The sequence below is a fragment of the Pezoporus wallicus genome, unplaced genomic scaffold (genome assembly GCF_028554395.1).
Source record: "Pezoporus wallicus isolate ANWC-B61680 ecotype Strahan unplaced genomic scaffold, APGP_CSIRO_Pwel_v1 contig_4901, whole genome shotgun sequence".
Lineage (NCBI taxonomy): Eukaryota > Metazoa > Chordata > Aves > Psittaciformes > Psittacidae > Pezoporus > Pezoporus wallicus.
Genome location: NW_026640354.1, coordinates 1,780,558 through 1,793,267, shown reverse-complemented (window position 1 = coordinate 1,793,267; position 12,710 = coordinate 1,780,558). Strand labels below are relative to the sequence as shown.

General features: G+C 34.8%; 1 protein-coding gene across 26 annotated transcripts in view; it reads left to right on the top strand.

The window, feature by feature from the left end:
• The window catches only part of RIMS1 (regulating synaptic membrane exocytosis 1), a 302,937-nt gene that overhangs the window by 219,579 nt on the left and 70,648 nt on the right, over positions 1-12,710 (top strand). For 9 of the 26 annotated variants that reach the window (XM_057418888.1, XM_057418863.1, XM_057418867.1 and 6 more), the window contains 4 exons: positions 1,356-1,427; positions 5,075-5,257; positions 6,618-6,730; positions 12,041-12,070. In XM_057418888.1, coding sequence (XP_057274871.1) covers positions 1,356-1,427; positions 5,075-5,257; positions 6,618-6,730; positions 12,041-12,070 — 398 coding nt within the window. The remainder of the gene's footprint in view (positions 1-1,355; positions 1,428-5,074; positions 5,258-6,617; positions 6,731-12,040; positions 12,071-12,710) is intronic. The other 17 variants (XM_057418881.1, XM_057418883.1, XM_057418882.1 and 14 more) reach the window with 5 other exon arrangements.

Below are 12,710 nucleotides of genomic sequence, written 5' to 3'. Positions count from 1 at the left end.
TATAATGCTTATCAAATATTGCAGTGTGTACAAATCATGAAAATCCACTGTAATTGTATTATTTGGGTATAATTTGGTGTTGCAGGTGTTCAGCTTTCTTCCAGTTCAGACACAGGATTACTCTTTACAACCACAAAGGTTTAAAAGCTATCTATCTATCTATCTATCTATCTATCTATCTATCTATCTATCTATCTATCTATCTATCTATCTATCTATCTATCATTTGTATCTATTTGTTGTCCCAAAGTAATTATTTTTAGCTTAATATGTGACATTCATTATATCATGGAAAGTTCCTATACATGTTTCTTGCACCAGTGTGAGATGCAAGTAAGGGTTTGTCAACATTTCTGGTCTATCAATGAATAATAGTAACTCCCTGGTTTTGAGCACTCTTGAAATACTTTATGCACTTTTTATTCCAAGAAAATAATATATATTGATTTTTATCAGAGGTTTAAAATTGTAAATCCTAATTTGTAACTGCTCACATTAATATGGATAGTAAAGACAATTTTGGAAAGCACAAGACTTGCAGAGCTTTTTATACTGTATTTATAGTCCTCAGTCATAATGGTGAAATACGCTTTATCTTTGTTCTTACATTTATTGAATCATATTACTGTTCATTGTTCTTATTTACTATCAATGTAAATGCTTAGATTTTCAGGACTAACTAGTGCCTCACTATCCAAATGTCAAATTAATTCTATAAAAGATACACGTGGGAGAAGAATGAAGGAAAGAAGTAAACTTCTAATTTATACTGACTAGAATAAACAGTTTGTTTAAACTGTTTCTAAAAGAACTCTGACAAGTTTTAATACAATGAGATTTTTGGAAAGCTGGGTTTTTATTAAACAGTGATGTCATTATTTAGATATGATATGGTGCAGTATTTGTTTTGGTTTTGAAATTGAGATTTAAAAGCAATTTTTAAATTTTATGTTTGAATAGTATTTTCTGGTCTGTCCTTCAACATTTTTTTTTCTCTGCTGTCTACTCTGCACTTGTTTTTCATGCTGTTAAGAGAGGACTAAAAGGCCTATGAGGGGGTTTCTAATCAAATACAGACTGGGAAGTGGCAACTAACTGCAGGTTCAGCCAGGATTAATGTTATTTCCCCTGTTTTGTTACCTCATAACTTTCACACTATTAGCCTCAGTCAAACCTAATTAGTTCAATGTTTCTTAAGCCTCCACTTCAACAGCCTGTTCATGACAATAGTTGTCATTTTTTCATCTGTCAACCATTTCTGTTATTAACTTTAATAATGCATTAATGAATAATCTTCATATTTCTGTATTCTTTTTCTTCTTTGTTTATTTCTCTTCTGGCATGTCATTTCACAGGCAGTCCAGAAAAGTGGAAAGATATAGCAGCCAAAAACAAACTAGGAAAGTCTCCGCAACTGAAACAGAAAGGTAGGATTGCTGATCGATGAGTAAACATCTCTTATAATGAATCTGTTTCCAGTTTTTGGAATATGCCTCCAATATGACTTTTAAAGTAGAATGCCTGTTGCAAAAGCTACATTGTTGTAATTTACAGTATTACTTACTTTGCATCTATATTATTATCTCTGCTTGCTATGTTGCATGCATACAGAATTTTTTCTGGCCTTCTCCGTCATTACAGATGAACTCAGTGCTAAAAAATAGCAATTAATCTGTTTTATGAGCCAAAATCTGAGACCCATTGCCACTACCTTGATCTCTGTAAGATGAAATTTGGAAATTTACAGTGTATTTCATTAGTATGGGACTAAACATTTTCTGTTCTTTACCTCTGAGCTTTATTCAAATAAGTCTTACCTCTTTTACAATAACTTTGAGTGTAAATAAAAATATATTAAGATTATAATTCAAGATTTCTCTGATCAAATTAATTTCACTTCATAATACAAAATTTTTAGTTACACATTTAAATACTTACAGAGTTAATATAAACACTGTGACTTTAACCTTTGTATTCATCGAATTTTCCTGTATTCGTATTATCCTTGTAGCTTTTAGCTTTGATGCTGCAGTAGTATAAGGTTATGTATTCAAAGTCTTAAGAAAAAGAGAAAAAAATAAATATATATACTAAATCCTGAGTACATCTAGTTAAGTTTTTAAGGTTGAAATAAAAGCAGTGAGGAGGGATGAGATCCTGCCTTTGTCAGAAACAGATTTCTGATATCTTGTTTAGCAGAGGAGGAATGTACATCACTTTATATTGTGAGGGTTGAAAAACTTCCATAAACAGCACGCACACATTTTTATGTTCAATGAGAATGCGCATTATGTAGCAAAACATCAGAGCTTTTATTTTACTGTGTTCTTAATCCAAAAGCAATGGTTGCATTTTTCTTGGTTTTGATGATTCTGTCATCACAATAGCCCAGCTGCTTTTTCAGTTTAGACCAGAGAAATCACCTAAATGATGGCTGAAATCCTTGCTGTGTTTAAACCAGGGAGAGTCTTGCCATTGAGATCACTGAAGCCATTTTTTCTCTGTTTTTTGTTTGGTTTTTTGTTTGTTTTTTCTAACTTCTGAAGAGTAAGAGGAGCCTCTGGGACTGTGGTCCAAGGGTCTCACAGTTTTTGATAACCATTCAGCAGCAAACCCAGAGCAACAAGACCATAGGGGAAACCTGAGTTGTGCCTTTTGGTTTTACATCCCCAAGGCACATGGTGTAGGTTTCTGTTTCCATAAATGTTTCACTGCTGTTAGATGTGAGGCACATGTCTAAATAAGTCTGAGTTCTGTAGTTTAGTATTTCATCATAGATGCAGTGCTGTACTAGTGCCAGATAGTTTTGGTAATTGGATAGGCAATTAATTTTCCTGTCAAATGGCAAATATAACTCCAGACTATTTCTTCATCAAATACCCATTTCTTTCTTAGATTTGATCTTTATTTTGTCACATGTTATGATACATAGAGTCTTTACTTACTTCATTTTACATCGGACACTGTACAAGGGGTGTGCTGGATTGGCAATTCTCTTTTATTCTTAGTTTTTCTTTATAGTTCCATAAGCGATAGCATGTTTTATTTAGGATGTGCCACTCAGGCATCAGTGTGAAGAGAAAGAATTTGAGTTTTCTTCTCTGCAAGCAGAGCTGGAACCTCCAGAATTCCCCTGTAGACTCTTGCCAGTTGAATTAATCGGTTTGCCGCTTGAGTGTTACCTTCCTCTGTAAGGAGCCAGGAGATGAGATATACATGTATGTGTTTGTTGCAGTTTCATTGCAGACCAAGTATCATTTCTCTCCCAAATTCCTCTTATCTCCATACTTCTGATCTCACTTAAGTCTCGTTTCCTCAGTTGTACACTAGCTTTTGTCTCACATACTTGTTCCTTTTTGTCTCATCCTTCTGATCACCCATTTGCAGACTTCTTCCTTTCAACAACGGTTCTTTCTCCTAGGCCAGCAAGTCTTTAGTTCCATTGTAGTTTTTCTCCAGTTTCCTCTTGGTTCTATTTTCGTTTGCACCCCAAGTAGCATATTTGTCTCAGTGTAATCCAGCTAGTATACATCTTAAGCCTGGTTTGCCTTCCTTTTAGTTAAGCAGATCCTCTATCATTATCTCATGGAGAGGGACAGGTCTGTGAAAAGGGTATTATTGAAAGAGCAAGAGGTTTCTGAGTCTCAGAAAAATGTCCATTTTGTAATGGCAGGAAAAACTCTCCTAGTGCTCTCAGATAAATTCTAGGATATTTAGCCTCTTAAATGAGAAAAATCAGAGCTGAGAACATGACACTGTTAGATTGGTGCGTTCATTCATAGAAAAAGCAAGCGAGCACCTTATGGCACATAGCTGGATCCATATTTACCTTATGGATGTTACGATGTTTAAACATCTGATAAAACCCATACTTAAAAGCTGGTTGTATGCAATAGCTGGCGTGGATTACTTTTACAATCAGCATGGAGAAAGAGGAATTTCAGAAGCAGGGGAATCAGTTTCTGCAAGAACATTACAGTTACCACCAAGGCAAGCCAGGCGTTAAGCTAGGTAAGTGTTAAGGTTTAAGAGAAAGAAGATGGCGAGGGCAACAGCACCTTGGTTTTGTTGCATTGTGACTGCACTTTAACATAAACTGTTACTGATGAAATGGCTTTGAAACTGAACCTGTTTATTATCCTTGGTAGGTACACACATATTCTCTCTTATATACTTTTTTTTTTTAGGATGACTTTTCAATGTATGATAGTCATAGCATCTAGACAGTCCCTTGATTACTTTGAGTGTATCTCGTGGGAAAGCAGTGCTGGGTGTGTGAAGAAAGACTCCATAAGTCTGCAAAAATTAAAACAAGCAAACAAAACCACAGTGAAATATCATGTGAAATTGAAATTTCTGAAATAACAGGAGTTGTAGTAGTAGCATTTACAAAATACTTCACTGTTAGAATACTTTGTCACTCTTCAAACTTGAAATGTTTCAGGTTATCATATACTTGCAGTGTATACAATTATTAAACTACTAATAATTATGATTAATTATACTAACACAATCATTTTACTGCATATTTTAATTACATTTTCATTAGAATTAGAGCTGTATTTATGTTTTAGGACTTACAGCAGAAAGATACAAAAATAGATCCCTTATTTCAAACTCAAGGGAATTACATATGTGCTTGCATATTGTCCTTTTGTTGGACAATTAACTGAAATCCAGTTAATATTTTTCACAAAGATAAAAGGTATGTTTCAGATACAGAAATGCTGTGTGGTAAATATTCATAGCCCACTCTGTGTTAGTACTTATGTCATATGTGTTGTTAGCATGTGTTTGTTGTGTTTAACATGCAGCTAGAGTTTTTGGCCAGCTCTCCACTATAAGCAACGCAGTTCAACAGTTCCATGATTAGGGTTGTGTATCTGCAGTGGGTGAGTGTTCTGCAGCTCATAATTTTGAAAATGGATTTGCATTCAGAATTAAAAAGTTTGATCTGAAGTGTCAACCCTGGTCCTGCAGCCAGGATTTGCAATGTTCTTGGATGGAGGGGGGCATGGGAAGGTGTGCCTGGAGCTAACAACTGAACAGTTTCTTTTTGGCCCTAATGTTTTAGGGGTCTGCTACCATGTGTTTCTAGAAGGGGACTTCCAACCCCACGAACAACTGAACATCCAGTCATTAGGGGAAAACATCACACTCGCTCAAGGTCGAGTGAGCACTCTAGTATCAGACCCTTATGCTCTGTACATCACCTAGCGCCCGGAGGGTCGGCGCCACCTTCTCCACTTCTGACAAGGTCGCTATTACATGTACAGCACAGCTTTCATTTTCTGCCTCCCAGGTGTCAGTGTGGTGTTGTACTTTCCTCAGCATACATGGCGCATTCATTCATTCTGACACTGTAGATGATCCTCTCTTCATGGTATTTACACTTCTCCCATATCCTATATGCCACCTATCTTCACCATCCAGATGGTACTTCTTGCTGTTGAACTTAAATAGTTATGCAATGTAACAGTAAAAAATTGGCTGTGTTTTGTCCATCCATTGTTGTGTTTTGTTCTGTATCCATACAAAATATATCAAAGTATTTTTCTTAAACAGAGTGCAGGAAATGGCATGCTGTTCACACAACACGCTCTGATCTTACAAGCTAAGAGAAACTCAGTTCATCACCATAGTGTGAAAGCAAACAGTATTTTGCACTTGCACAAATGTTACTTAAAATTTCAAATTATCTACTTGCAACCTTAGTGTAGTATATGAACAGTACTTACCCACTATAGTGAGTGTGATATTACTGTGACTGGCAAGGACATCTAATAGTAAGCTCTCTCTCTCAGCGGTCTGCTTCTTCTCGTCTTGGCTTTATTCTCTTAAACTTTTCCCCTAGTTGTTAGAGGTGGCCCTACTTATTTTAAATGCAAACTTACCAGTGTTCCAAAAGCGTTTGATGTGTTGCACTGAGATGCTGTACCTATGTATAGGAAATCAAGTAGCAGAGGTGTTGTGCAATACTGCTAACTAGAATTCAGACAAAGGGCTTTAGGATATTTACTTAGGTATGAATATAAAAAATCTTGTACATTCTTTGCGCACATACACACATGCACCCTCACCCCCAATGCCAAGGTCTTTTTCCTCCCTTTGAGTTCAGATTAAAACAACAGGTTGCCCTATGGGAATAGGTACTTGTTGTCCAGATCTTTGTGGCCTTGGGCAATTATTGCATCAGCACAAAAGGAATACAAAAGTTAATAAAAAATGGAGGTGGTAATTTGTATTGCCCTGTTCCAGTGCAGGAGAACATACATAAACTGTGAGTCATAAATGTTTTTAAAAATGCTTTTTCTTCAGTGGATTTTTACCGGTACTTTATTAAAATAAAATAAAATTAAAAAAAAAACAAAACCAAACAACAAACACATCAAAAGGAAGGAAAGTATTTTTTCCTTATTTGAAGGTAATTAGAGAAATAAAATGTGAGGCCTTCTAAGTTAACTAGGTATCTAGAGCTGAGTATATGTATATGGCATACACCAAATGTAAACTTACTTAAACCCATCTTCAATATATGCAACTTAATGTTTGAAATTCCAAATATAAACATTGTCTTAATTGAGGTTATTTTACTTTTATCTTAATTTCATTTGCAGAATACATCAACAAGGAAGTCCCACACAGTCTCCTCCTGCAGACACATCCTTCAGCAGTCGCAGGGGAAGACAGCTACCACAAGTTCCAGTAAGAAGTGGCAGTATAGAGCAAGGTATCAAATAATGAGCTTATAATGACTCAAAACTCTTTGCTTTCTTACCTTTCTTTACTTAAAGTCTACTCTCATAACTATGCGTTCAATGCTATAATCCTACCAAAAAAGCAATAGCAGAAAATGGAAACAACTTTGGGAAATCCAGTAGATCTTGACCGGTGAATTATTACACATGGTTTGATTGCCTTAATTTTCTAGTACCCTTTTTGTCTGTCTGCCTTAAAATTTCTGTTAGAATTGTGGTATTTTCCAACACATACCTAGTGTGTATTCAGATAAATCAGGCAAAAATTTTGACATTTTGTCAGTTTTGCTCATTTTGTGGTTTATATTAATTGTTGTGCATTGCTAACATAGATTAATATCATAAATCTGGTTTTCTTCTGGAGTTCGTAGTTCAGTGAGTAATGAATGAAAATATTCACCATAGGAAGTGTGAAAACACAAGTCATCAGCTCTTTCTTTCTTAAGAACAAACTGATCTGGCAAAGAGTGCTGCTCTTTTTTGAAAAAGATAATATACACTTAATGGTTGTGGAAGATTTATTACATACTAATATCAAATAAGTATGAATATTGAGGCTTCCTTTTCTAGCAGCACGCTGCTAGAGCATGGTAAAATGAAATGGCACAATGGATAAATATTTGCATGTTCAGGTTTACTTCTGTGTTTAAAAAGCCTTTTTTATCACCGACTATAAGCAAAAACTGAGACTGCCATATACTGCGAGAATTTCCTCTCTTTTGAAATTAAAGGAATGCGTCTAATGATGAAATACTGTAGTGCTTTTAGAACTGTTGACAGACCATTTTCTTAAACAGATGATGTTGCTGAACATGACCTTTTTATCATGATAGATTATCCATAAGGGGTTTTTTGTATGATGGTTTACATTAACATGCAATCAGCTTACATTAATTTTATGGCTTTGAGCTGCGATGGCATACTAAACCTTCAACTAACACACATAAAAATGTATTCTTGTCTTATACATGTGTTTATTCTGAATGATGAATGTATCTAAATGATTAATATACTAATTCAAGTGGGTTGTATTAATTTTAAACTTTACATTCAAGTCCTCGCATTTTGTAGTGAATCTAGGATGGTCTGGATTATAAAAAAATTACAAACTGCATTTGCAGGTTCTATTTCTGCATAATAGTAAGTTGGGAGCTCTATAGGGAAATATAAGTAATAAATTTCAAATTTTGTTCATGTTTCTTCTGCAGTTTCAGAACTTGGTAGAATATAATGATGAATCGGCTTTTAACTTAAGTTGGCTTTCATTTGAATATTTATCTTTCATCTTTCTGCTGTAATAACTGCTGTGTTAAGAATAAAATACTGATTTATCTTTAGTTAAAGACATTGGAAAAAATGGGAGGAAATTAAAAAATGAAAATTGAGCGAAGTCTAAAGCTTCTCAAGGTTTAGAAAGTTGATGGTATCGTGAAAAGCTGTATAGTAATGCTGTTTCACTGAACTCCTCTTTACAGTTAGTGGTTCATATGTTTGCGTCTTATGTATAAAATGTGCAAATGGGATGCGACGTCTCATTTACTTTGTTCTTACATATCATACTGCCTGTGTCAATATGGCTGCATTATGGCACATGGAATCAAAGGCAAAAGAGATTCCTTCTCAGCGTAGTACTTTGGTGTTGTCAAAGTGACTGGCTTGTCCTTTTGAAGGGGAAGTTTTCTGATCTTACGTATGTTTAATACTTTGTTCAAGCTGAGAATATATTTGCAGAGAAATACATAATTAAATAGATTTTATAAAATACTTTAGATGGTTTTGGCAATATATGCAGAAATAAGTGACAGTATGTATAAACTTTATGCTACTGTAATGACCACAGTATTTGCTCTGATTTGCAGTTTCAAATTTTAGTATGAGTTTCCTCTTTACAAATGGGTGGCTAGAAACAATCTGACCCTAATGTAGGATTGAATCCAAAGCATATTAAGGTCTGGAAAAAATTTCCATTAACTGTGCGTGGAACTGAATTGTGTCCTTAGTGATTTAGTTCACAATCACTGTGGATATAGATGATGTCAAAATCTATTGCAGTATAAAAATGTTATAGGGAGCAATTCAAAATGCATTTTCTTCATTTATAAACAAAGCTACATTTTGGTGGTCAGAAGTGACATCCTGTGTTTCAAGGAAATTTTGTATGATATCATTTTGTAAGGTATCATTTTTTATAGTAAAGTACTACTTTTTCTCTATACAACTTCTGTTACATCAGGAGGGTTGAATACACATCCAAATAAATACATCCATGAATCCGTGTCTGGTTTAGAAATAACAGTGATTGCTGTAAAAAGATTGAGTGTCTGTATGTCAAGACTGGGGGGGGGGGGGGGGGGGTATTTATTCTTTGTATATTCAGGAGGCACAGAAGAATCCATTCAACTAATTTTATTACTCTTCAAAGCTCACATTATGGAACAAATAAGAGTTAATGAAGGAGCAAGAGACTGGTAGTTGTTTTCATCTTGAGAAGCAGAGTGATATTTAACTCCTAATCTTTCATCTTTAGCTCTCATTTGTAAATTACAATATCCACACTCATAAGGCTTTTTGTAGGACTGACATTGCATCTCAGACATTCCATTTTCTCATTGTCAAGTTTAGAACTGAAAAAATGGTAGTGTCTACCAGATGATGTCTTAGTTACTGCTCTGGTTGGCAGTTTGAGGATCATAACAAGACAACTTGTGAGGAAAATAAGGTAGTTTTAAAAGGTGCATATCAGTAGACACACTTTATTAAATAAAACAAAACAAAACCCCAAACCAACTCATAGAAGGAACTCTTACAGAGAAGACCGAAGTAGTGATCCCTATTCCATTACAGAATTTGATTTAGTACCCTGTGAATATGTTCTAAAGAGAATAGCAGCTTTGTCTAGCTTTGGAGTGGGGAAGGGAGGTTTTCATGTGGGACATTTCTAAATAAATAATATTTTTAGCAACACTAGTACATGCAGGCTTTTTAAAGTGCTTACAGTTAAGATTGTAGGCTTCTGTAATCTTAAGTCAGCGTGATTTTAATTCCAGTGATATTCAAAGAAGTCATAGCTGTATTTCTTTCCTTTGCAATCCTGTCACCAGTATTTCTGAGAGCGCGAGACATCATGAGATGTTATTGTATCCAAAGGTCTTGAGATGCTTGGGTATTGAAAGTTATTGTGGTAAACGTGTGTCTGTGTTTATTATCAAAAAGTCACAATTCAGTAGTCATTACCCTAACACATGGTACTTAACAAGTGGTTTTGTTTTTGTTTTTGTTTTAATCGATAATTTTATAAAAAGATGTTTTGGCTTAATGATTAAAGCAGTGAAACTCTTAAGCCCTGGTAAGGACAATGGCCTGTTCTCAATGTCATCCTGTGCCGAGTTGCAAGAGATTTGCATCAGTGGTTTTTTTTTACTTGCATTGTGTTTGAGTGGAACTGCGAAAATCATTCAGAGGGGTGGGGATTCTGCATTGACATTGTCTTTTCAGTTGTTTAACAACTTTGCTATGTAGTTGCATGGGTTTTAAACAATACTTTTGTATAAATCATTTCTATGATCTTTGTTCAGTCTTTCCTTTTTCACTGAAACTATCAAATATCACAGAATTCAGTAGGTTTTGAGAGTGGGTCTCTATAGTTTTGTATAATGACTAATCACTGTGTTGATTAAGAAAATTAATACAGCCTGAAGATTCGCAGCATTTTTCTACACTCCTTTTTGGCCACATTACGTAATGCTAGGGATAATGTTAGGAAATCTAGCGTTTCAACGTACTGTTGAAATTTAGGGTTCGGTGAGATAAATGTGCAATGATTGTAGTATAGAAATGATCTTTAAGAGCTAATTCATGCAAAACAGGTCTTTCTCCCTGCATCTGCTTCTGTTTGGCTCTTCACAGCATGATTTCTTTTTCATAACTTCGACAGTGTGGTTTCATGTTTCAAAACTCCTATAATGAGGGTAAGGTTTGTAATAATCAGCATCTATTTACATATAAAGATCGTTTATAAACCTAACTGAAGTAGTGTGGTTGTGTGTGTTTCCAGTGGCATCTGTTAACAATAGGCCTTAAGCAGTGACCTTTAGAAAAGCAAAATTGTGACCAGAATTAAGTGTTGCTGTAAGCTCATGTTAGAAAAAGCTGCATAAGGTTTGTACAGAGCTTGTAGGCAGGATGAAGTGAATGTGTGCATGTGTGCTTCTGTTTTGTGAGGGAAAGCTGCAAAGACTCCACTGATACTGAATGGGGGTTACTTATATAAAGTTCATGTGTATAATATACATACAAGTCTTTAATGGTAGTCACATCCTACAAGCATGAAGTATTTTGATATTCAGTGTTTCATTTTAACAAATAATAATCAGAATTTTGTACAGAAAATCAGTATGTTGTCAAACAATACATTTGAGCTGCAAATACATTTTTATGTTTAACCAACTTAAGATCCTAAAAAAAATTAGTAGCTAGTCAAAATCATTCTGTCTATATGTACTTGACCTTTGAAATGTCATTGCAGTGAGAGTGTTGCTTGAGTAGTGGAAAAAGATCAAACCCTTTCAGTTAAAACCTTTTTTCAGATCCATCAGTATAAAACTTGACTGGCAGAAGAAAAAAAGTAATTTAAATTTTAGCTTTTAGACATTTAGCACTGTTTGTTTTGTCTTCATATTTGTGGTTTTAATTTGAAATTATTAGGTGGCACTACATATGTTTGAGGCAGCTTGTGGAATCTTTGCTCACGCTGGAGAGTATTTTTTCTCAGCATTGCTAACTGAGATGCATGTAAAGGAGTGCAAGCTTCATAATCTTTTATGCTTTCCTTAAACACTGATTTTCAATAATCCAATGGTTATTGAGTATTATAGATTTTAGTTAATAGAAAATGAATTTATAACACTTATTATTGCAGAAAAGGCTTCAGAATCTAAAACAGGGCTATGTGTTTCCTGAGTGTAAGTGATACTTAAAGGAATTTTAAGGTTTTTATGTCATTCATAAATTTGAGTATGACAGTACTGCTTGAGCAGAACACTTAAAGAGTCCACAATCTGGTTCTCAGTAATTTCATTCTTCCTGTTAATTTTAAAGAAAAAGTCATAGGCTTTATTATTTGTCATGGTTTATCATTTTAATTTTCTACATTACTTTTACATATGCTGGAGTACTGCCTACTGTACATGCCATTATCACTTGTAACACATTTCTTTATCTAACTTTAAATTTGCTGATTTCTTTTTCTGTTTCCATCATTCCGTGCATTTAATTCATTGAAGAGCAAGAGACTTTTAACTCATCCACAACAGGTAAATATTTATGTAATTTTTTACAAATGTTTGGCAACTGTTGATACTGGCTTTTCCCTCAGTATAGTCCATGTCCCTATAGAGTATTTAGTTAACAGTGTTTAACAGGTGGAAAGGTTGTTTCTCAAGTATCTGTATGCTATCTAATGCCCCTCTTTAGAATCAAAAAATATTTTCACTTGTGATTTCTAATTTTACTGTTGAAATGCAATATACTGGATTTAGCAGGAGTAGTCATGGTATTTTACATGGCTCAGAAGGTGCTCAATTGAGTCAAAGTTCACACAAAGATTAAAATTTTACCTAAACTCTTTTTGCTTTCTGCACATCTGCTTCTAAGAGTGCAGCCATGGCTCTTGGCGTCTCTGAAGGATGTTTCATAGGTCTGGACTTAGAAATAGTTGAAGGTAATGATGGCCAGAAACTATCCTTCTTATGCAGAGAGATTCTGAAGAATGAGATGTGTTTTATTTGCATAAGCCCTTGACAGTCAGAAAATTCATGTTATAGGGCAGGTTTCTAGGGGCGGACATTCAGTGCTCACCTCCTAGGAATTCTGCGTGTCTGTACTGATACCGGTGAATCAGTGAGTTCAAACAACAGGTATCGAAGGCTGTACCACAAAGTGAAAAGCGTAGTC